Here is a 21,711-nt window from a genome sequence, read left to right as displayed (position 1 = left end):
ATGGAGGAACTGAGACACAGAGGAAAGAAACGAGAAGGAAGACACAGGTAAAAACTACACTACAGTGCGTGTTGCTTTTTGAAGGTCATCACGTTTCACTTCTGATTTATTTATGTAGGTGACTGATGTTACAGTTTAGAGACAGAGCATCATATGTGACAAGAAATGTATATATCACATTTATGTGGACGACAGACGACTGAGCCCAGCTACCAAAGTTTAATCTTAATTAGCCAGTCTGATCACAAGTATGACATAAAAAGCATCTTGCCGACACTTTCATTTTAGGCAGCAGAAATCCATCTTTTTCTCTGGGGGCTACTTGTATTCTTGTGACCAATGTTATCTTTATGAGGCTTTTTGGTAGGCTTAAACAAATTGGTTCTGAGATGTGGAAGCACGATAGCTCGCTGTAGGAATATCCTGTGGAAATATTCATTAAAAAAAAAAGTTTTATTATTATGGGTGTAACACAAATCTGTATTTGTTTATGTCACAATTAGGGCTGTATATATTTAATCACGATTAATCGCAAATTAATCGCACATTTTTTATCTATTCAAAATGTAGCTTAAAGGGTGATTTGTCAAGTATTTAATACTAGTTAGCAAATAGGCTTGCTTTATGCAAATGTATGCATATATTTATTATTGGAAATCAATTAACAACACAAAACAATGACACATATTGTCCAGAAACCCTCACAGGTACTGCATTTAGCATAAAAATATGCTCAAATCATAACATGGCAAACTCAGTGTGTCAGTGTGCTGACTTGACTATGACTTGCCCCAAACTGCATGTGATTATCATAAAGTGGGCATGCCTTTAAAGAGGAGACTCGTGGGTACCAAGAGAACCCATTTTCATTCACATATCCTGAGGTCAGAGGTCAAGGGACCCCTTTGAAAATGGCCATGTCAGTTTTTCCTTGCCAAAATTTAGTGTTGGCGCGTTATTTAGCCTCCTTCCCGACAAGCTAGTATGACATAGTTGACAGGGTTTTAGTTTTATATGATGCCAGTCTAGCTTTAAAACTGAGCACGCTACAATCTAAAAATCACAAGTTGCGTTAATGCGTTATCAAAATTAGTGGCGTTAAAACAAGTTTGCGTTAACTCGTTATTATCGCGTTAACTTTGACAGCCTTAGTCACAATAATATCTGTAGTCCTGTTTGTATTGGGATTTATACAGAAAGTAAGCAGGGCCTACACAGAAAGTTAGACACTGTATAGATTACGATCACTGAAAACAAAGAAAGGTTTGGATCAAGGGAATGTTTTGTATTCTTGCTTGATCAATGACTTTTGACAATTAATCAATTATCGAAATAGTTAAATTTACAAAATAACTAAAGCCGATTCATTATCTATTAATCGTTGCAGCTCTGATTATTAGATCCCAAAGTTAAAATACCACATCAGAAAGCTGTATCCTGTACTGCCCCACCATTCCAGTGAAAACTGATAAAGGTTATTGAGGGTGAACTAGGGCTGTCCCCTCTTAGTCGATTAGTTGACTAATCGGTTGTCTTGTTCTCCCTAGTTTTAGTCAGAACTAAGATTTTTTAAGACAATTAGACGTTTTTTATGCTTTGAATTTTTTATGGATGAAACTCACTTAATGTTTGAATATCTAAGTGAAAATTACATTATTACAAATGTTCCTGCACAAATTCAGATGCTGCTGGTATCTGTTCATGGTGCATCATTCATTCATAATACAAAGATTTGTTTACAACCCGAGAATCAGAAATGACCAGTGGTCTGTCCAGATGGAAACATTTTGCACTGCTATCATTTCTGTACAATAGTTGTAAGGAAAAGGTAATGGTTACAATTTACGATTGGCTTCAATATGTGCTCAACCAACAAACAACTAACTTGAAGTGAAAGAGAAAAATTTCACAGTGAATTTATTTCCTTATTCATTTAAAGACAACGCAGGTAATCCTTTAACTAACACAACGACAGAAGCTAAATGTATCATGCCATCAAGTTTTGATTGTCTGTATTAGTCAGACAGATTTAAAAAGAAATACATTCAACACACCATTCAGTTTTGAACGAGTCAGCTATTCCACTTCCAGTCCGTAGGCACACGATCATCAAAATCTATTAACCTCTTCATCATTGTTAGGAAGTTAATTGTAAGCAAGACAGATATTGGTAATGGATATTATCATTAAATTGTGCGCCCAGTGATATATCATAAAGTATTGTATTAGCAGGTTTTTATTTGGTATAATTTACAGTTTGAGGAAACAGTTAATTTCCCTTGTGCACTGCTGTGCTTCTCTTTATTGCTGTGGCTGATATCATCCCCGCAGATACTGACTGCTGTTAGGGGAGTGCTGCTGTTAAATACGTACTCCACAGTTTTAATCACATTCTGCATGTTGGTATCTCTGAGGTCAAAACAATCAGGTTGTTTCTGGGTTTAGATTATTTTAAATTACACTTAACTTATGTGCTGCTATCCTCTATATAATTAGGAGGATGTTTTATAGGAAAACAACTTACATTTTCAACAACAAATCATGATTTTAAAAAAATCTGAACTTTAAAAAAGCAAATACTGTGTGTCAATTAGTGTAAAGTCTGAGAATACTGACTACATAAAGTGTTATGAAACTGTGATGAGTTAAACAAGTGTGTTGTAAGATCACCAGAGGGTCAACAATTAAAATCTAGGTAAATTGAACCAATCTGCGTTCTGAGATGTGCAGTGGCTTAGAATAAAATATTCTCTCATAATAGACATACAGTATGGCAGAACTACTTTTACAGATTTGTATGAGAAAAGCGTAACTGAATAATAAATAATCGTTATTCAGTTTTCCTGTAAAAGTAAAGGAATGTATTCCAACACAGTCAGGCAGGGACAAGTATTATGACTGTTGAGTCAATTATGAATATCATTTGGGCGTGACAAAAGATGGGAACACATTGGACCTGGTTACTTGGTGTTGACTGTCATCAGATAAAATCATATATTGTGTGGTAAAGATTCTCATCTGAAGTCTTCACTGTCAGTCATTCAGTCATACAGACTTTGTTTTAAATGTTTTATATTTGCGGCAGACATGATGTCACTTGTGTGTTGCCCAAGGGAGACATACCGGTAAATAAACTTAGAAAAAAGAAGAATGGCGAGTAAAAATGTTTGTGGTAAAAGAGTGTACTGAACAGCTGAAATAGAGGATCTCACCCAAACAGTGCTTTTCCACTCTTTTTGGCCTTTTCAGTGTAAATGTCACTGCATTGCCGTCCATGTTTGCTTTAGTACAAGAACACGCTACAAGTGGGTCAAACAACACACTGACCACTGGTTCAGTGTGTTGTCGAGTAGGGCATTTACTCAGTCATAAGGTTTATGCTCCTCCCTGTCAAAGACTCAAAATCTGTGCAAGTTGGTGGATCCAATCTTTGTGTGTGTGGTTTATTGTATTCCTTGTAGGTTTTAGCTAGTCTTCAGATTTGTCCCAAGCGTTAGGGGAAGTGACCAGTAAACAAGTCTTAATGTAGAGCTGGGCAGACAAATAACAGTAGCTGGGAAAACAAATAAATTCCATTAATGGTATGATGCTAGGGAGCATTTAGCAGCAGGACAAACTTAATGGTAAAAAATAGATACCAAAAATCCATTTCTTTAATGACATTCCTGCCTGTTAAATGGATTCAGTAACACTTGTATTGTGTGTTACAGTTCTCAGTAGTTCTCTGTAACGAGATACTGTGTCTTTGTACATATATGTGATTATAGAATTGTGTGATAACACAGTATAATTGGTATTGATTATTAAAATGAAAGTTTGTCTTTCCCCAAACATTTCACAGATAATTAATTGTGATTTTCAGACAGCTGAAAGTTCTTTAATAAAAAGTGTCTTTGCTCTTCTAAAATCAGCAGCATTTCATGGCTGTTTATGTAATGACTTGACTACATACAGTATTTATATACCTCATTAAAGAAAAGAGTGTGTCACTGTGCGCACACACGTACACCGTAATCTCCCGAACGCACCTTCTGCCAGGGTGACTGAGGACATACTGCAGAGCAGGTTCACTTGGACTGGCTGGTACTTTGATAGTTGCTATGGCAAAGTCAAAGATCACAAAGTGTTATCAATTCAAGTAAGACAAACCACACCCTGATAATTATTCTGTACTTGACATTAATCAGACAGCAGTGGGGGATGGCACAGAGGCGGATAGAAACTCAAATGTCAACTCAAATTACACCAAATGATTCTGACCCTTCTGAGGAAATGTACTGTCTGTTATTTGTATTGATGGACTAATAAAGGAATCATAATTATCTATTGAACCTTCTGAAGACGTAACCAGGATCCAAGTCCACACCCTGATCATGACCTGCACCAGCCAATCATTTTAATTATTATACGATAATAAATACCTTTATTTGGTATCATTAACTTCCTTGTGACAGGCCAAAGTGCCCTCGCATTTACGACTTTTCCCGTATATCAAACCCTCTCTGACCTCTACCTTTAGTTTCACATAGATACAGACTAAATCTTGTAATTAAGGGCGCTTTCCTTTCACAAACCATAGTCCATTTGGCTCATTTGAATCAGAATGAAATTGATACTTTTGATACAAATCAAAGCAGACTAATTCAAAAAATAATTTGCTCAGGGGTGTGTATAAAGGAGCGAATTTATCTTTTTCATCTCAAAAGCTGCCACTTCTGTGCAGAGAATCACAGACATTGATATTTTGCTGTCAAAGTTTTTTCAACCTCGACTCGGCACTGATCTACTATGTGCATGATTGCCTTAAGTCATTAAAGTCATGTCATTCGAGATATTCTCCTCCAGTACATCTCAAATAATGTCACTGATTTTGTGGACTTTATTTAGCGTATTCTTCATGTTCTCTTTGGCCCTGATCAAACAAACGTCAGACTTCTGCAGAGGTCCAGGTCAGTCCTCTCCCACTCATGTTAATATGTCATTTACCTGTGTCCATCTCAACAAATGCCCACACAACCGCCAAAACGAACCGCACCAGGGGTTGAGCCGCACCAGAGTGTGATTAAAACAGACTTAATGTTGGCTTGTGAAAGCGCTCTAAAACATGTTTCAAAGTCCAGCATCAGTTTATAATTCAGTGGTTCAAGTGAGTTGGGATGGATTCTGGCTAGGGATGTGATGGTGAGGAAATTGTCCCACAGGTTAATAAACTTGTGACAACACCGGTGTTACTGATTGCACCAGACATTTTACAAGATGACTGACAAAATGTGTAGCATGCTTACTTTGATCTTTACCATCGGGTGGCTGTGTGTCTGACCTCTCCGGTTCAGCTTTTGCTGCGGGGCCGTGGTTTCCACCTGGCACCGCTGCGCTGCGCACACCAGCTGTGAATGCTCCGTCCTCCTCGCGGCGATTGCCTCATTAACAAAACGGTTCCCTTATAGCATTGGATTTGAATCTGAAATATTGCCAAATAGGCGCTTTTGCTTTTCGCTTCGACACCAAATCCTCCGCCATCTCTCGGCCTGTCAACTCTCTCTCGTCCCGTGTGTGTGAAATATGACTCCTGCTACTCTGAGCTGAGACTCCTTAAGATGCATTCACTGTCAGATTGTAGCGTCTGTCGTCCAACTAGGTATTGGTAACACGCCACTGATACGCCAAAATGAACTAAATGGGTTTTATTTCTGTAAAAAACAAAAGCAAAACGACGGTAGCGACGGTGGGTATATAATGTAATCGGTGTGTGCCCGACCAACGTGTAACACCAGTTGCACCGACTACCACGACAAGCCTAATTCTGGCCTTAATACATAAGATAACTGGGATGAGAACTGAAGTTCATCTATAAATGTGTGTTCATGTGTGTCTCAGGGATACATGGGATCCATTCCAGCTGAACCCATATGGAGCCGAGGAGGAATCTAAGAGAAGATGTTTCCAAATTGCCCAGTACCTGGTGGCTGTTATCGTGGGGTTAGCTGTCTTGGCCAGTGCCGTTGTCGCTAAGGTAGGATTATCTGTCTGTCTATCAATTCATCTATTTAAGGTTAGTCATGTATTCATCATTGGTGTTGAGGCAATGAGGAAGAAGCTTTACCATAGGGTTCCTGGCACTAAATGGGAAGCCCCCAAGCTTAAAATCTTTTTGATGCTCACATTTCATCTTTATAATCTTCTTTGACAAATGTCAGAGTAAAGCCTTTTCTCACACAAGCAGACTAAAAAACATACACCGATCAGCCATAACGTTAGGCCAGCATGGTTTGTGTAGATGCTGCTCTTTTATTTTTCTCTTCAGTCATACTGTCTACTGCTGCATATGCATTACAGGATCTGTTGTATACACAACGCTTACTGGCAGCAGTGTTTAAAGCTGCTCCTGTGTCTAACATTTTGGCAGATTAGAAATGGTTGTTATTGCTTTTTAAAAAAAAAAACTCTTATTGTGGTTGAACAAAAGACTTAACTGTAATATATGCTTTTGATCTATTGATTTATTTATTGCTCCCTGTAGCCTACATCTGACAGGGAAATATTTAACCAACCCTTGGTAACTAGAAAATGGAATACTGTCAGAAATGTATATAAACTGCAGTAATGTTATATTAATCAGTCATAAACAGCAAAAACGGTAATTATTTTAAACCCCAAATTTGTTTTTTGGTACAGTTTTTCGTCACAACTTTAATAGTTCACAAAAGCGTGAGTGTCTTATCTGTCTTTGCCTGACTGTCCACAAAGAAACATGAACAACATAGTGCTATTTATGGCAGGGTAGGGCTCAGAGCACTGGAGTATCCCTTTGTACCCAACTCTGTCTTTTTGGTGTTTTATCTCTCTCTGTATCTCCCTGTCTCTTTGTGTATCTCCTTCTTCCTCTTTGCAGATGTCATATTCATTTGCTCTCTATCAATCTTTAACCCTGCAGTATGTGCATGCGTTTGCATTGTCTGCCCCTCTGCTTCTGCTTCTAATCCCTTTCAATTTCTCATCTTCCTCCTTTAGCCTTGTCCTTTCTTGGTGGTAAATCACAAGACTATGATCAGTCATAAAACAATGCATTCTCTAAATATCACTGTCTCTGTTTTCCTATGTAATCAAAGTCGTAATTGCAAAATACTTGTTTTTCTTTTTTACATTTTTACATAGCTGTACTTTAATTATTCTTCCCTAAATGAAAACTTGTAATGGCTTTTACAAATTGTATAATGGTATTGCCTCTTCTCTGTTTGTATATCTGCTTGTCGTTGTTTTGTTTTCCTTTTCTTTGTTTTTGTAATTGAATTGATGTCATTGTAAATGAGGATCGCCCCTCAATGATCTCTAAAGTATAAATAAAAGTTGAATGAATGAATAAAAAAAGCAAACTGATTATTGTTCAACCTGATGAACTTCCTTATTGGTGAAGAGTAAGTGACGACAATAATCCATGAAGGATCCTTAAAAAGGTAATCAGGAAACGGTTGCCAGTAAATCGTCTTTATATTTACAGTAGCCTTTACTGTAACTGCACTCAAAACAAAGGACAGTGAAAAAGTCAAATGCTCTTTTAGGGTCTCTCTACAATCTCAATCTTAACAAAGAGAGAAATGTTCATGAATTGTATAACGAGTATACTCTTGGTCTCTGTTCAATCAGGGCTCTCTCTTGGTGTTGTCAACGATGTCCAGTCCAACTTCCTTGCGAAGCGCAAAGGAAAAACAGTTCTACATGCTGATGTTGGTTTTCTGCCTGGTCTGGCCCAACTTCCTGGTGTTTATGAAATCACTGTGGAGATGTGCCTTCAAGAGCTTTGTACAGCCCAACTTCAAGACCATGTCATTTGTACGTTTTTCTAAAGCATACTCATTTATTGTGGAATCTGCTTTGCATGTAATGACAATGAATAAGATAGTGGAAAATGTATATCATAAATCCTCATTTACAACCTTACATGGTAGCAATATTACAAGGATATTACAGCAGTATTTGTTTGCATTCATTATTTATGACTCTACTCAGCTGCTCAGATTATTAATCTTTATGAGGAAGACAATTTAGGGAATACTTTAAAATGGGTCCACGCTAATATTCAGCTTTACTAAACCTATGACATGACAATACACATCTTTTAAAAACATAAAGGCTGTTTTTTTATCTTACAAATGCATGTGCAATTAGCAGATCTTGACCATAGTATGCCAATGGGTCATACGGTTTTGAGACACACTGTAATTTGATGAGGATAGGCCATTTTGTGCACAGTGAGATTCATGCTTCTTGTGGTTTTCAAAAATGATTGCACACAGGAAACACGCAAGTTCCTCACTGCCACTATCAGTGCATTCAGTAAATCCACCTAACATATGAAAAGAGACTAGTTTGATTTCCTGATTGTTAAGCCAATCCTGGACAGTGTCAGCATGGTTTTACAAAAATGAGGAATGTCAATCTAAATCTTAATGCAATGCTTAAATTTGACACTTTCACCCACCCTATAGCCTATAGATTTACTTCCAAGTATGTAAACGTAATGTGTGTTTTTGCGTCTTTTCCAGATTTGTGCCATTGAGTGTCTGGTCTCTCTTGGTACTGCAATCCTGGTGCTAGTCGTTATGCCCGAGTTTGATGTGTTGACTAATCTCTTCATCAGTGGAGGAGTCTGTATTGTTTCTGCCATTCTGCAGATAGTATTCAGACTACAGAGAGAGAATTGGAAAATCCTGTTCCCAATCTGCTCCCTCATTCTCACAATTGCTGGTAACTCTCTTTATATTTACTGTCTATCTGCAACACTGTCTGTCTGCCAGCCTGTCTCTCTTTTTAAACATGATACTAATATCGCTTCACAGAAAACACGCTCATAGGAGGTTGTTTTTTTAATAGCAATGCTGACATGTCTTTTCATCATTATAACTAGAAAGGGGGTGAAGCAGCGAGAGGAACATGTGCAATACTAAATGTCATACTGATTGTTTTGCTCCGTTTCTCCCGCTTGTTTTGAACACATTTCAGTTATAGTGCGTGTCTTCAGGGTTTGACTGAACTGAGGTGTCTCTAATTATCTGTCAAGTCAGCTCTTTCACTTGTTTTTCCATGCAATGTCTGGTTCAGTAAACTTGCCACCCTCATTGTGACTGTCTCAGATGAATTATGTAAGATTTACTAACTGGCATGACAACACTGACAAGTTGTGATTTGAGCAATCAAATACAAGTTGCATGTAGGTTACAAGCTTCAGGAAAAACACCTCAGCAGCTCACATTGTTTAGAAAATATGTTTGAAAACTGGTGGTTGGGTGGAAAGTGGGCGTACAAAATGCAGAACTTGGGCACCAGAGTCCAGGGTTCACATCCTGACACCCATCTGTGGTTATGTTTATGCAACTGAAACACTTTGGTTAAGGTTAGGGAAAGATCCTGGTTTTGGTTAAATATTAAAAACATTTTTTCCTTCCCGAACTTACTGACAGGGCCTATAAACTCAGGTCTAACCATAAAAAAGTTTAATAATGCTGTAGTCACAGTGGATATTGTAGCGTGAGATAAGATATTTGCGGGAAACAAAAGAAATATGTTGTCAGTGAACATTTGACGCTTGCCAGATATGATAATCGACAACATTTCCTCATTATGTTAGTAGAAAACGTAATCCGGTCTGCATTATGTTTCGTTCAAGGTGTGTTTGCTATTGCAAATTGGTTTTGTTTATAAATGTAAATCTAGGAGACCGGTTTGATGACTGAGCCGTATCGTTTTTATTTTTATAATTGACAACTACTTCAATATTGTACTTTTGAAGTAATTAGCTTGCATTCAAACTCACTGACATGATAGACAGAGAAACAGAGCTACTAACAAACTGCTTAACTATTTAATAAATTAACTAACTAACTAACTAACTAACTAACTGACTAACAGGTTACTGCCTCCTGGGGGTTGACTACTATGTTCGTGTTACATCATACGTGGATCGACAGAGCACCGACTGCTTTATCTACATTGCACTTGGAATTTTCTCATCATTCCTCATCTCCCTCTGCTGGTGGGAAAATCCACTGCAAGCTACTAATCGCATGCAGGTATAGTGTTTTTCTATAATGTGTTTCAATTGCCCTGTCTTCACTGTACCAAACTCCAAACTAGAGAACTACCTTTTTTTTTAAAAATCAGCAACCAAACTGGAGTTTACTCCGTCCATTCATCCCACTGAAGACTACCAGTTGATTATTTAAAAACCTGAAATCCACCACTGACCCCTAGCCTTAAAATATAAAATGTTATCTTAATTGCAACTGTTTTGGGCCATTTTTAGTATATATTTATGTATAATGTTATTGACTTGACATGATCAGTGAGACTCTTTCCATCTCTTTCTGTCTCCCTGCAGGATACGCTGTCAGAATTGGACGGTTTCAGGGACTTTGTGTTTGTCATCAGCAGTATTCTGAGGATAATAGTGACAGGTAATTATCTGCCATCAATGTATCAACATACAACATTCAACAAAACATGCTGACAAAATAACACAGGCTCTTGAAATGTATCATCAACGCCGACATCCCTGTGTTTTGCCGCGCTTTCTCGTCATCTCATTTCCAGCATTTACACAGGAGTTCAAACAGATTTCTGTGATGTTAGAGGTGCAGATGGTTTGCAGAGGATGTTCTCCAGCTGTGATGAAGACTTCAGTTGTTGTTTTCAATTTTGTAAAGCTATTCTTTCTATTCTGCTCAACAAAACACTTTTATTCCTCTCTATACAACAGCCTAATTTCCTCATATTTACTTGAATCTCAATGGGTTTCTTGCAAAACAAAAGCTGGCAGTAGGTTACGTAGTCTAACTGTTTAGGTTAGTTTACCTCATTTCTTACTTGTAAACGTATCTGCTGGCTGAGACATAGAACCTGCAGTGATTCACATCGTTTATTAACATGCAAGATTTTTTCCAGTGAGATATTAATGAGTCTATATAGTAGGGGTGGAACGGTTCATATCACGGTTTTGGGGTCACGGTTTTGGGTTCAAATGTTTGCCTTAACAAAAATTTGGCTTGCATAAAGATCATAAAACACTTCTTCATTGACAAATCTCAATTGAAAGAATAGGTATTCCACAGTAATTAGTACAAATAAAAAATGCAGCTTTGTTGTTTTCATATAAATATGATGAAATTATAGGCTAAGGCCATCAACTGGCAGGCCATAAATTGAAGCATAAGCTCAACCAGAACTATACTAAAAAAAAACAGTATAACATACAGTATGTCTCAATTCCCTGATTATCAGCTATTAATTGAAAGATTCGTTTTCCACTCAAAAAGTGCAGTATTTGGAGAGGAATACGGTTGGATTTCTGTACCACTGTGTTATTTAAAAATAATTAATAAATATAAAACACATAACAGGGATTGTGCTGTTGCCCCTCTCCAGTTTCCAATCTGTCACTGCTTGTGTCAGTGCTTCAGAGAGATGCTCACTGTGTGGCTCTCATAAAGAGGGAGCGTCTGCAAAACGTAGCTTTTCATCTCCCACTCATTCAACAGTGGCACATTGGTCATATTGTTTATTATAACAGTTAAGGCACTCAAATACTGACATATTGTCAATAACAAAAAATAAATTACAAAAATAAAATCACAAATGTCTAATGTAAATGTAATGTTCCATCTTAAGGCTGTTGGCTTGACTGTCATGACCTACTAGACCGCTACAGCATTTGGGTAACGGCGTACTGAGAGGATGTCGCGGACAGAACTGAACGTTGTGTACCAAACGGTTTGGGTCAAATACATGTACCGTTCCACCACTATTATATAGTGACTTTGCTGTTGTAAACATTACTGTTGCTGCTCTAGAAACAAAATTTAGCTTAGTTATACTTAAAATGTATGCATATGTATAGCTAATATGCACAATATTTGTTTATTCATCGCAAGTCATATCGTCATCGCAATATTGAACAATGTAATCGCACATCGCTGATTTTCCTCATATCGTGCAGGCCTACACTCAATGCTCTTTTTTATATTGTATATTATACATACTTGTATTTGTTTGATTGTCTCTTTTACATCAGTGATACCATGTATTCTGTTGTAGGAGGGGTATACCTGTTCTACCATGTGCTTATTGAGAAATCCATCATCTGGTCGGACTTTAACTTGCAGGATAACGACTGGGAATTACTGCAAGTAGGATTGGTGCTGTTTTTCTTACAGGTAGGTAGAAGGAAGACAGAAAAACAGACATAAACATTTAGAGACAGGAAGTAGGTATGTATGGACTATGCATATGAGTCATGGGTCTCTTCCTCTGCTCCCCTTGGGGTCTAATCACTCAGGATTTGCAGCCAGTCTTTAGGTGTTAAATGGTCAAATTGCATTTATCTATATCTACTCTAGGTTTTGCACAAGTCAAATTTAAGAGAAGTAGCAAAAATGTGTGTTTGAGCTCATGCAATAAACATTATTTAGAGGTTCAAAATAATGAAGGAAGAAATGTATACAATGCAGACGGACCACTGCAGCAGACAAAATTGCGCATAAAGTTCAGCGTCTGATAAAAGTAGATGTAGAATCTCTTACAATGTTTTAGGGGACACACACTGAGCGAGACAATGCAATAGCCTTTTATTTTTAACTTGATTTTACCCTTTTTTCTCTTAATGGCCTCCTGATTGAATATGTATTATTCCTTTAGATTTATTTCCTGTTCTAATCTAGTCAAAGGTGGTTCAAACTTTTAAGAACTACTAAAAATCCCCCACGTTGAATCTTAATAATTCCAGCAGGTTTAACTCAATCAGTGATCAGAATCAGATCTTACTGGCGCTCCTTTACAAGTGCAGTCTAAAGTAACCATCTAAACTGAATTTTGTGCTCCTGACAGTAATTTGCAGTTGGCTTAATAAATATTCCCCTTGCCTCCTGCCTCAGGCCTTCTGCTCAGCAGCCTGTCACTGGTTTGGTGTGGTGGCCTGTAAGATTCATGCTGTCAGAATGAGTTTTGCGCTGCCAGTATGCTGCACGGGACCTGCAGTGCTTCTGTTGGGATTGATACTTTTCATGACCCAGGCAAAGGAATTGGACGGAGCGCAGCATGGGAGCATCACAGGTGAGTTTATCCTTTTAACAATTGCTTGTGCTCTGCTCAAATGTACTTCTGTTTGATCCAAGTTAGTTTAATTTAGTTATCTAAGTCATATATCAGAAAGCGGAAACATACCTGCTAGTGGTGAATTGTGAGAAATCTTACAAGTTACTCTGCAAATGTGTACTGACCTGGGAGGCTCTGTGTGATTTCACTTATTACCAATATCTTAAAACATTTAGCTATGTTTCCATTGCAGAGTTTTGTGAAAGCTTGTCCTACTTGAGCCATAAGAACACAACCCCTGTGGTTTTACTGGAAATCACAAGGAGCATTTGTCGAACTTCACTCAACAGGTACGTGTTTGTGTGTTTTTATCAGGTTTAAACTGCGTATACTTGTGTGTATGTGAGCAGTTGTGCTCCTTACAATTCATGTACCTTCTGTGATTTATAAATTAGCAAAATGTGCTGCTTAATGTGAGTAAAATGTCCTGAAATTGCATATGACGCAAAGTAAACTATGTACAGGCATCTATATACACATTCAATCTATGTATAATTTGCTCAAAATGTTTATGGACTATTTGTTTGACAGCTACTACTTGCAATGGCCTTTTTCAATGCTGGCACTGGAGGGAGTGTGTATGTGGTCAGGCTTCGTCACGTGTACCTACTATGTATGGAAGATCAAGGTATCGATATGCACACACACTCACACACACACACACACGCCTCCATGCCCTTCATTTACAATAAGCTCCTTAAAGGGTCAGTTCACCTAAATTATGAAAAAAGATATCCCTCTCTCAGAGATTTCTGCCGCCACCCCAATACAATGGAGGTGGATGTAATTTAATTTGTGTTCCATAATTTATCGGTTATAGGTATAATATATATTGTATATCGCAATATAGCCTAAAAATATCAAGATATTATTTATAAGCCATATCGCCCAGCCCTAGAAGAGTCCCAATCAAAACTGTTCACAGTGAGGTCTAGGGACGCTGTCTGGAAAGAGATGTTGCTGTTGAAGCTTTTAAATGTAAAGTACAAGAAACAAAAAAACAATCACACCATTATATTGGGGTAATAGCAGAAAATGTGGACATCTGAAAATCTGGCCAACACATTTCAATAACCCAGGAACCTCTTATGGTAAGATCAGGCAGAAAGACATACACCTAAATGCCTCCATGGTTCACCCTGTCTTAGGTCCAGCGTATAGAGAGAACGTCTCAGCTCTTTGTTCGTCGACTCTATGAATCCGCTTTCATTGACCTGTCTCTGCTACTCAACACCAAGATGAAGCTGCCACGAGCACGAAACCAAGAAAGGTGAGAGCATTCTGAGAAGAGAGTTTCCCTGATTATTTTATTTGGTATTTTATTTTATTGTGGTCATATTTTAAACAGGCATATGGAAATATCCCAATATCACAGACATCTGCTGTACGGGAGATGCAGATGCAAGGCATAATCAATTTAAAATATGTCATCATGAGTAGAGGATGTGCTTTTGAAGTTGAATGCATGCTCTAGGAGAAAATGTGATGATTTAGAATCAACAAATAAACATGGAAACACATTTTCTTGCATTACAAAGTTAGTTGTATCTGCGCATGTGGTTATTGTATGAAATCATTGGCACCAATGGCTGTAAGAGTCACAAGTCGCCATAACAGATCAAAGCTTGTTTCTTAGACTGTTGAGACATGTGCATGGTCACAAAATGAGATGTTTAAAGCTTCTGTTGAAAACCTCTCCCTTCCCTTCTCCTCTACAGCCACGATGACATACAGAGCTGTGTGATCTATCTTTGTGCCACCATGTGGCATGAGACCTATGATGAGATGCTGAAAATTCTCACCTCCATGTTCAGGTTAGAGACACTGTCACAGCAGACACCTCAAATACACAGCATGGGTTCAATTTAGGGCTGTCAATGCATTAAAATATTTATTTGCGATTAATCGCATGATTGTTCAAAGTTAATTGCGATTAATCGCAAATTAATCGCACATTTTTTATCTATTCAAAATGTACCTTAAAGGGAGATTTGTCAAGTATTTAATACTCTTATCAACATGTGAGTGGGCAAATATGCTTGCTTTGTGCAAATGTTTTATATATTTATTATTGGAAATTAATTAACAACACAAAACAATGACAAATATTGCCCAGAAACCCTCACAGGTACTGCATTTAGCATAAAAAATATGCTCAAATCATAACGTGGCAAACTCAAGCCCAACAGGCAACAACAGCTGTCAGTGTGTCAGTGTGCAGACTTGACTATGATTTGCCCCAAACTGCATGTGATTATCATAAAGTGGGCATGTCTGTAAAGGGGACACTCGTGGGTACCCATAGAACCCATTTTCATTCACATATCTTGAGGTCAGAGGTCAAGGGACCCCTTTGAAAATTGCCATGCTAGTTTTTCCTAGCCAAAATTTAGCGCAACTTTGGAGCTTCATTTAGCCTCCTTCACGACAAGCTAGTATGACATGGTTTAACTTCTCACCTTGCTGCACTGATGCAGAAGTGTACTCCACGGTTTGTCAGTACACCATGACATCATTGTTGTGTGTGATCAGAGGTGAATTTTCAACCAGAGAGACAATGAAACATCTTTTCAGCCTGGTGTTATGTTGCTCTTTAAAATGTTAATCATGAATTAAACGTATCCACTTAATTTGCGTATTACTTCAGATACTCAAGGGCTTAAAAAACATTTGTGCTTTTTCACATTTGAAATTGTATTCTTCTATCTATTTCCTTTCATGCTTTGACGGTTTGTCCAAAAGAGAAAAATAGTGAATTGAAGAGGCTTTTGCAGTATTGTTACAGTTGTTTGTTGTCGTTTCAGGTTGGACCGCTATCGAGGTGATCCAAAAGAGGACCATAAGGACTGTTTTAACTTTGAGTGTCACATTTATGTAGACGATGCCTACATGACTGAGAAGGCAACAGGAAAGAGGCTGGTTAACTCTTACGTCACTGACTTGATCCATGTTGTCATAGAGGTTTATAGGTGAGATTATCCATTGATCCAGTATCATTTATCTATCCTTCTATCTAACCTGCCATCCATCTATCCATCCATCCATCTTTCTTTCTTTTTAACCAACCATCTATCTATCCATCCATTCAGGGTGTTTACCAGCAAAGAACCAGATGAGGTGTCGATCATTATGACTCCCTACGGTGGCAGGCTGATGTTTGTAATGCCAGATGGCAACATGCTCTATGTTCACCTAAAAGACAAAAATCTCATCAGGAACAAGAAAAGATGGTCCCAGGTATGGTGTAGTAACGGGGTTTAGGTCTTAAAGGTGTCATGGTACAAGATGCTATTCAGTGGCCAACAGTAGTTCCCAGTTAAAACTGCATGAATAAGATTCAGGGCTTTACTAAAAGACATCTCTGAGTCCTCTAATGAAATGCACAGGCTTGCCTAGTAATTTCTGAGAAATAGCAATGTTCATGTTGTCCAATCAGAATGGACCCATCACCCACTCCTCATACACACTGTATGGCTGCCATACCCTAAATCCACATCCACTCATTGCACAGGTGTCCCTTTTGATGGGAGAAGATGCTCTCCAACTCGGATTCTTTTCATTGCTTATTGCTCATTGTCTCGATTAATTGCTTAGTCAAAAATGGTGAAAAATGCCCATCACATTCTCCCAGGGTCCAAGGTATTGTCTTCAAATTGCTTGTTTTGTCCAAAACACAACGATTTTCAATTTACTATCACATATATAGCAGAGCAAATCCTCACATTACAGATGCTGAACCCATTTTCTTGAAAAATGACTGAAATAATTAATCAATTATCAGAATAGTCTGTAATAAATTCTGTCAACCTACTAATCAATTAATTGACTATTTGCAGCTCTACTTAGTATTGCAAAATGAATGACTAAATACACATATGACGAATACTGATAATGAGCTTAGGCTTTGTCTATAATAGATGTATTAATACTGGAAGACTTTTAATCAAACTTCTCTTATTGTACTGGGAATATCTCTAGGAAAAGGTTTAGTTATAATTTGAGATATGCTCTATAATATTGCAGATATAATCATACTGTCTTTTCTATTTGTATTATGGTTCTTTTAAACACTATTTCATCATGACTCTCAGATGAATCAAATGAATAATTGACAAGTCACCTCTGTTGAAGTTTCTGTGGAACAAATTCACTATTTAAATTGCACCCATGTCTTTAAGAGCCAGTCTTGGATTTTCACACTATACCTTACTGTATATGACTTTCAGATTATGTATATGTACTATCTACTCGGCTGGAAGGGCTACATCGTCAAGAACCCCCAGAAGATCACAGTAAGACTTTTCTGCCTTTTGTGTAAAAAGTGTACATATTAGTATTTTGGCAGGACGTGTATAAAATATTTCAATATGTATAATATCTATTCTGTTTTGTCCAGCGCCAGAATAACCCATGCAGAGACAGTATGGTCTCTATGTATGGAGAGATTTATCTGTTGCCTCAGTATGACAACGACTACAGGAGAAAAAACATCTCAGATGACAACACTTACATCCTGGCTCTGGATGGAGACACAGACTTCCAACCTAAAGCTGTGATTCTGCTTGTAGACAGGTCAGTGACAGACAAATCACAATTGTTTTTCAGTTATTACTATATATATAAAACATTTTTAAACATGGTAATTAAAAAAACATATTTGCATTGACAGATTGAGGATGTATGACAACGTGGGTGCAGCATGTGGTAGGATCCATCCTACTGGTATGGGTAAGGAGACATTGTTTTGGCCTCTATAGCAGAAGGTATAGTAGTTTGATCAAACAAGGTTCAAGTTGGCTTCAAGACTAAGACATTGACTTACTTTAAGTTGCTTGCCCTGTGCAGCTGGCACGTAGAGCCAATACAGAGTAACCACAATGACATGAGCTGGGGTTATGTAGGTGTTTCCACTGGATCCATTCAACACAGTAGCAAAGTATCTACTAGCCAGAATTTGTAACCCAATTGCAGAGAGAAAGCCACCCAAATCCATGCCCTTAAATGGTAAATATCACATCAAGGCATGGGATGAATGATTGTAACAATAAGAAACAATAAAACACGCACACCTAAGTGTCCAATAGGATGGGTGCGGGATCAAAGAAAAGACAGACAGAATAAAACAAATATCCACACACCAAATAGCTCCCGTTTAAAGAGTTATTGATGTGTCGTTTTGAGCACCAGGCTCTTCCTCAGACTTACGGCCAGGCCACAGAGGGAATGTCAGCAGCGCGTGCTGGCTGCGGAACCTGTTGTTTTTATTTCGCCGCCCATGTTAACAGGTTAGAGCGGCTACACTGCCCGCGTGAGCTGCGCGGCTCGGCTGCGTGTCAGCTACATCTCTTCTAGAGATTTGAGGTCTCGCCTATTTTTACCGCGAGCGGTTCACAGCAGCAACCGATCTTTTGACAGTATATTGAAATCATACCAGCAACATTACTTCAGTTTCAATGTCTAGATATCTGTAGAATATGTCACAGACAGTGAAAGTGATCATCTGAAATTATATTGACTTCATACCGGCAACATTACTACACTTTCAATGTCTGTATCTGTAGAATATGTCACAGACATGAAAAAAGTAAAGATTTATTTTTAAATCAACACTTCCTGCTTTGGTTTCAAAATAAAAGCCTTTTTTTCTGTGGACAGAATTCCTTAATTTGTTAACACAAGGCTTTTATTCTGAAATATTTACAGGACAGTGTTGTAAGAAATGCAGTGACTTGCAGGGCTTCATGAATGAATAGAGTACCAGCTAATTGTAAATTATTACTAATATTTACAAATGAGCACACGCTTCTTAACCTTTTTCTGTCTAAAATAAATATAAATGACATTTATAATGAAATGAAATGGCTATTGTGAAACAGCAGAAACGAGGCTGGTGTGGAAACCACACGCGTGGGACACGCAGCAGTTCAGCGAGGCAGCCGTCACGCACTGCTCACACGCCCTGTCTGTCCCGGCCATTAGGAAGAGCCTGATGCTCGAAACACACAGCAATAAAAATCCTTCAATCAGGAGCTATTTGGTGTCTATCTATCCGTTTTACGTTGCATGAATTATTGTAACACCATATTTTTCATCCGGACCTTGCAAATTTCATCCATGACTTCATGAGTTGGTTGCTCAGGTGACAAACTCCATTACATAGTATAGTTCATAATTGGAAATGCTTATTTGTATAGCAGAGTTATTATCCATTAAAAAGGTCCTGGTTCAGTTCCCGGCACTGGTGCTTTCTGGGTGTAGTTTCATACAGTCCAAAAATAAGTCAGTAAGTTTTATGAAGCTAATTTGTCAAAAGGTAGGAGTGGGGCTCGTTAAATGTCTGTGTGTGATGGACTGGTCCTGTCCAGCATACTCCAGCTTCTATAACCCTCAACGTGACTGAGTGGAAAGAGATAATTTAAGAAATGAGCATTTGTGAATATGAACTGCTGAGGACTGTCTCTCATTTCACTTGTCCTCTTTTTGTCTTCCTTTTTTCATTTTTCTCTATCAATTTGTCTTTGTGAATCTCTGCTCGCCTGCCATCCCAGGTCCCATGGTTTGGTACCAGAAGTTTGAGTATGCAGTAGGCCACTGGCTACAGAAGACCTCAGAGCATGTGTTTGGCTCTGTGCTGTGCAGTCCAGGATGTTTCAGTCTCTTTAGAGGATCGGCATTAATGGATGACAATGTATTGAAGAGATACACAACAACTGCAAACAGAGCTTCGGAATATGTGCAATATGATCAAGGTTGGTTGGGAAGTGCACAAACCATTTTTACCTTGCCTAGTTTTGTTTCTTTACCGTTCTTCTTTGACTGTGCACGTTAGGGGTGTAGGTAAATATTGTGATATTATGTTTGGTGATACTGTATTGATTCTCAAAAACATTATGTATTTTTAATTGAAAGTTTACACACCAAATTTTGTGGCCAACAGGGGCTCAGATTGCACAAAAAGTAGTGCTGTGATGTTGGATGTTACAGGGACTGCGATAAATGCAAATACAGATCCCACTGTTCTGATTGCATAAAAAAGTTAACTTTTTTAACTCAGATTTTATGCATATGGTGGTGTGTTCTTTATACTATGACAGATTTTATAAAATTAAATTTTAAGAAATCACATATATTGCATTGCTTACACTCGCAATATATCGCAATGTTTTGGATTGTAACCCCTGTATCATGATATGTATCGTATCGCCAGATTCTTGCCAATACACAGACCTAGTGCACCTCGCTTTCTCACATTTCTTTTGTGTCTTGTGTGTGCGTGTATATGTTTCTAGGGGAGGATCGTTGGCTGTGTACTTTATTGCTGCAACAAGGGTGGCGTGTCGAATACAATGCTGCATCAGATGCATACACTAATTCACCACAGGAGTTCAAAGAGTTCTACAACCAGAGGAGGCGATGGGGACCATCTACACTGGCTAATACACTGGACCTTCTGCACAGGTTAGTGTTATTTATTATTATCAATAGTGGATTTTACATCCTTTGCCAGGTACGTTGTCACTTAACTGATTTAAACTAAAATTACCACTTCACGGTTCTATATGTCCGCCAACCAGTCAAGTTGCAGTTCTCATCCTTGTCTGTCCAAAATGTCATCACTTCATCATTTTATCCTATTAGACATTTGTGTGAAATTAGCATATTTGGCATTTGAATTATTGAATTATGGCCAAAAATGTGTTTTGTGAGGTCACAGTGACCTTGACCTTTGACCACCAAAATCGAATCAGGTCGTCCATGATTGCAAGGGGATGTTTGTGCAAAATTTGAAGAAATTCCCTCAAGGCTTTCCTGAGATATCGCATTCATGAGAATGGACCGGTCGGACGGACGTCTGTACGTACGGATGGACAACCCAAAAACATAATGTCTCCGGTTGCGGCTGTTGCCGGTGCGAAGGCATAAAAACACTTGAATTAAAAATTGCTATGTTCCGATTAGATTCTATTTTCTTTCTGGTGTTTCAGAGTGATATCTACACACTTTACATCCTCAATCAGCTATCTACTATGACACTATGACATATACATTGTATCAGTATTAACTTTTATGTGGTTGTGCCTTAAATCACAGTGGTGCAGAGACAGTGAAGAGAAACTCGTCCATCTCCAAGCTTTACATCTTCTACCAGATGTTCACCGTTAGTTCCTCTATCCTGGGTCCAGCCTCTGTGACTCTCATGATAGCAGGTAGGTTCAGGTCTAGTTTATTACTCTACAAACCCTTCCTTCCTGGGGGTTGTCTAATGACTGCAGTAGGGCAAACATTTTCTTCTATACCACTGTGTCCCTGCTTCTCTCATCTCCTTCTGTTTCCCCTTGTCATACTTTGTATGACTCAGTGAGGGTTGGATGCATCACTCAGGTCAGAGCCTTTATGCATTTACATGAAATTAGAGACTGAAAAATAACTGTTTTTGGTGTAGCTGTTCATAGATGACAATTAACAAATTACGCTAGCTTACTTGTTCATTCTGCTTCATTTCATGTCATATTCTGATTGGTTGGTTTGTAAATATGGGTCGTGGGAGCAGTCACATTGTAAAATTTG

General features: G+C 38.2%; 1 protein-coding gene across 1 annotated transcript in view; it reads left to right on the top strand.

Moving 5' to 3' along the window:
- Positions 1-21,711, top strand: part of chs1 (chitin synthase 1) — a 33,130-nt gene continuing 11,419 nt past the window's right edge. The window contains exons 1-20 of the mRNA XM_037753451.1: positions 1-47; positions 5,878-6,013; positions 7,645-7,830; positions 8,544-8,745; positions 9,907-10,067; positions 10,376-10,451; positions 12,088-12,206; positions 12,924-13,101; positions 13,337-13,433; positions 13,675-13,771; positions 14,292-14,413; positions 14,862-14,957; positions 15,948-16,112; positions 16,233-16,380; positions 17,370-17,435; positions 17,540-17,715; positions 17,813-17,871; positions 19,692-19,892; positions 20,433-20,601; positions 21,235-21,350. Coding sequence (XP_037609379.1) covers positions 1-47; positions 5,878-6,013; positions 7,645-7,830; positions 8,544-8,745; positions 9,907-10,067; positions 10,376-10,451; positions 12,088-12,206; positions 12,924-13,101; positions 13,337-13,433; positions 13,675-13,771; positions 14,292-14,413; positions 14,862-14,957; positions 15,948-16,112; positions 16,233-16,380; positions 17,370-17,435; positions 17,540-17,715; positions 17,813-17,871; positions 19,692-19,892; positions 20,433-20,601; positions 21,235-21,350 — 2,617 coding nt within the window. The remainder of the gene's footprint in view (positions 48-5,877; positions 6,014-7,644; positions 7,831-8,543; positions 8,746-9,906; positions 10,068-10,375; positions 10,452-12,087; positions 12,207-12,923; positions 13,102-13,336; positions 13,434-13,674; positions 13,772-14,291; positions 14,414-14,861; positions 14,958-15,947; positions 16,113-16,232; positions 16,381-17,369; positions 17,436-17,539; positions 17,716-17,812; positions 17,872-19,691; positions 19,893-20,432; positions 20,602-21,234; positions 21,351-21,711) is intronic.

Source organism: Sebastes umbrosus, chromosome 2, assembly GCF_015220745.1.
Source record: "Sebastes umbrosus isolate fSebUmb1 chromosome 2, fSebUmb1.pri, whole genome shotgun sequence".
Classification (NCBI taxonomy): domain Eukaryota; kingdom Metazoa; phylum Chordata; class Actinopteri; order Perciformes; family Sebastidae; genus Sebastes; species Sebastes umbrosus.
This window is presented reverse-complemented; position numbering and strand designations above follow the sequence as displayed.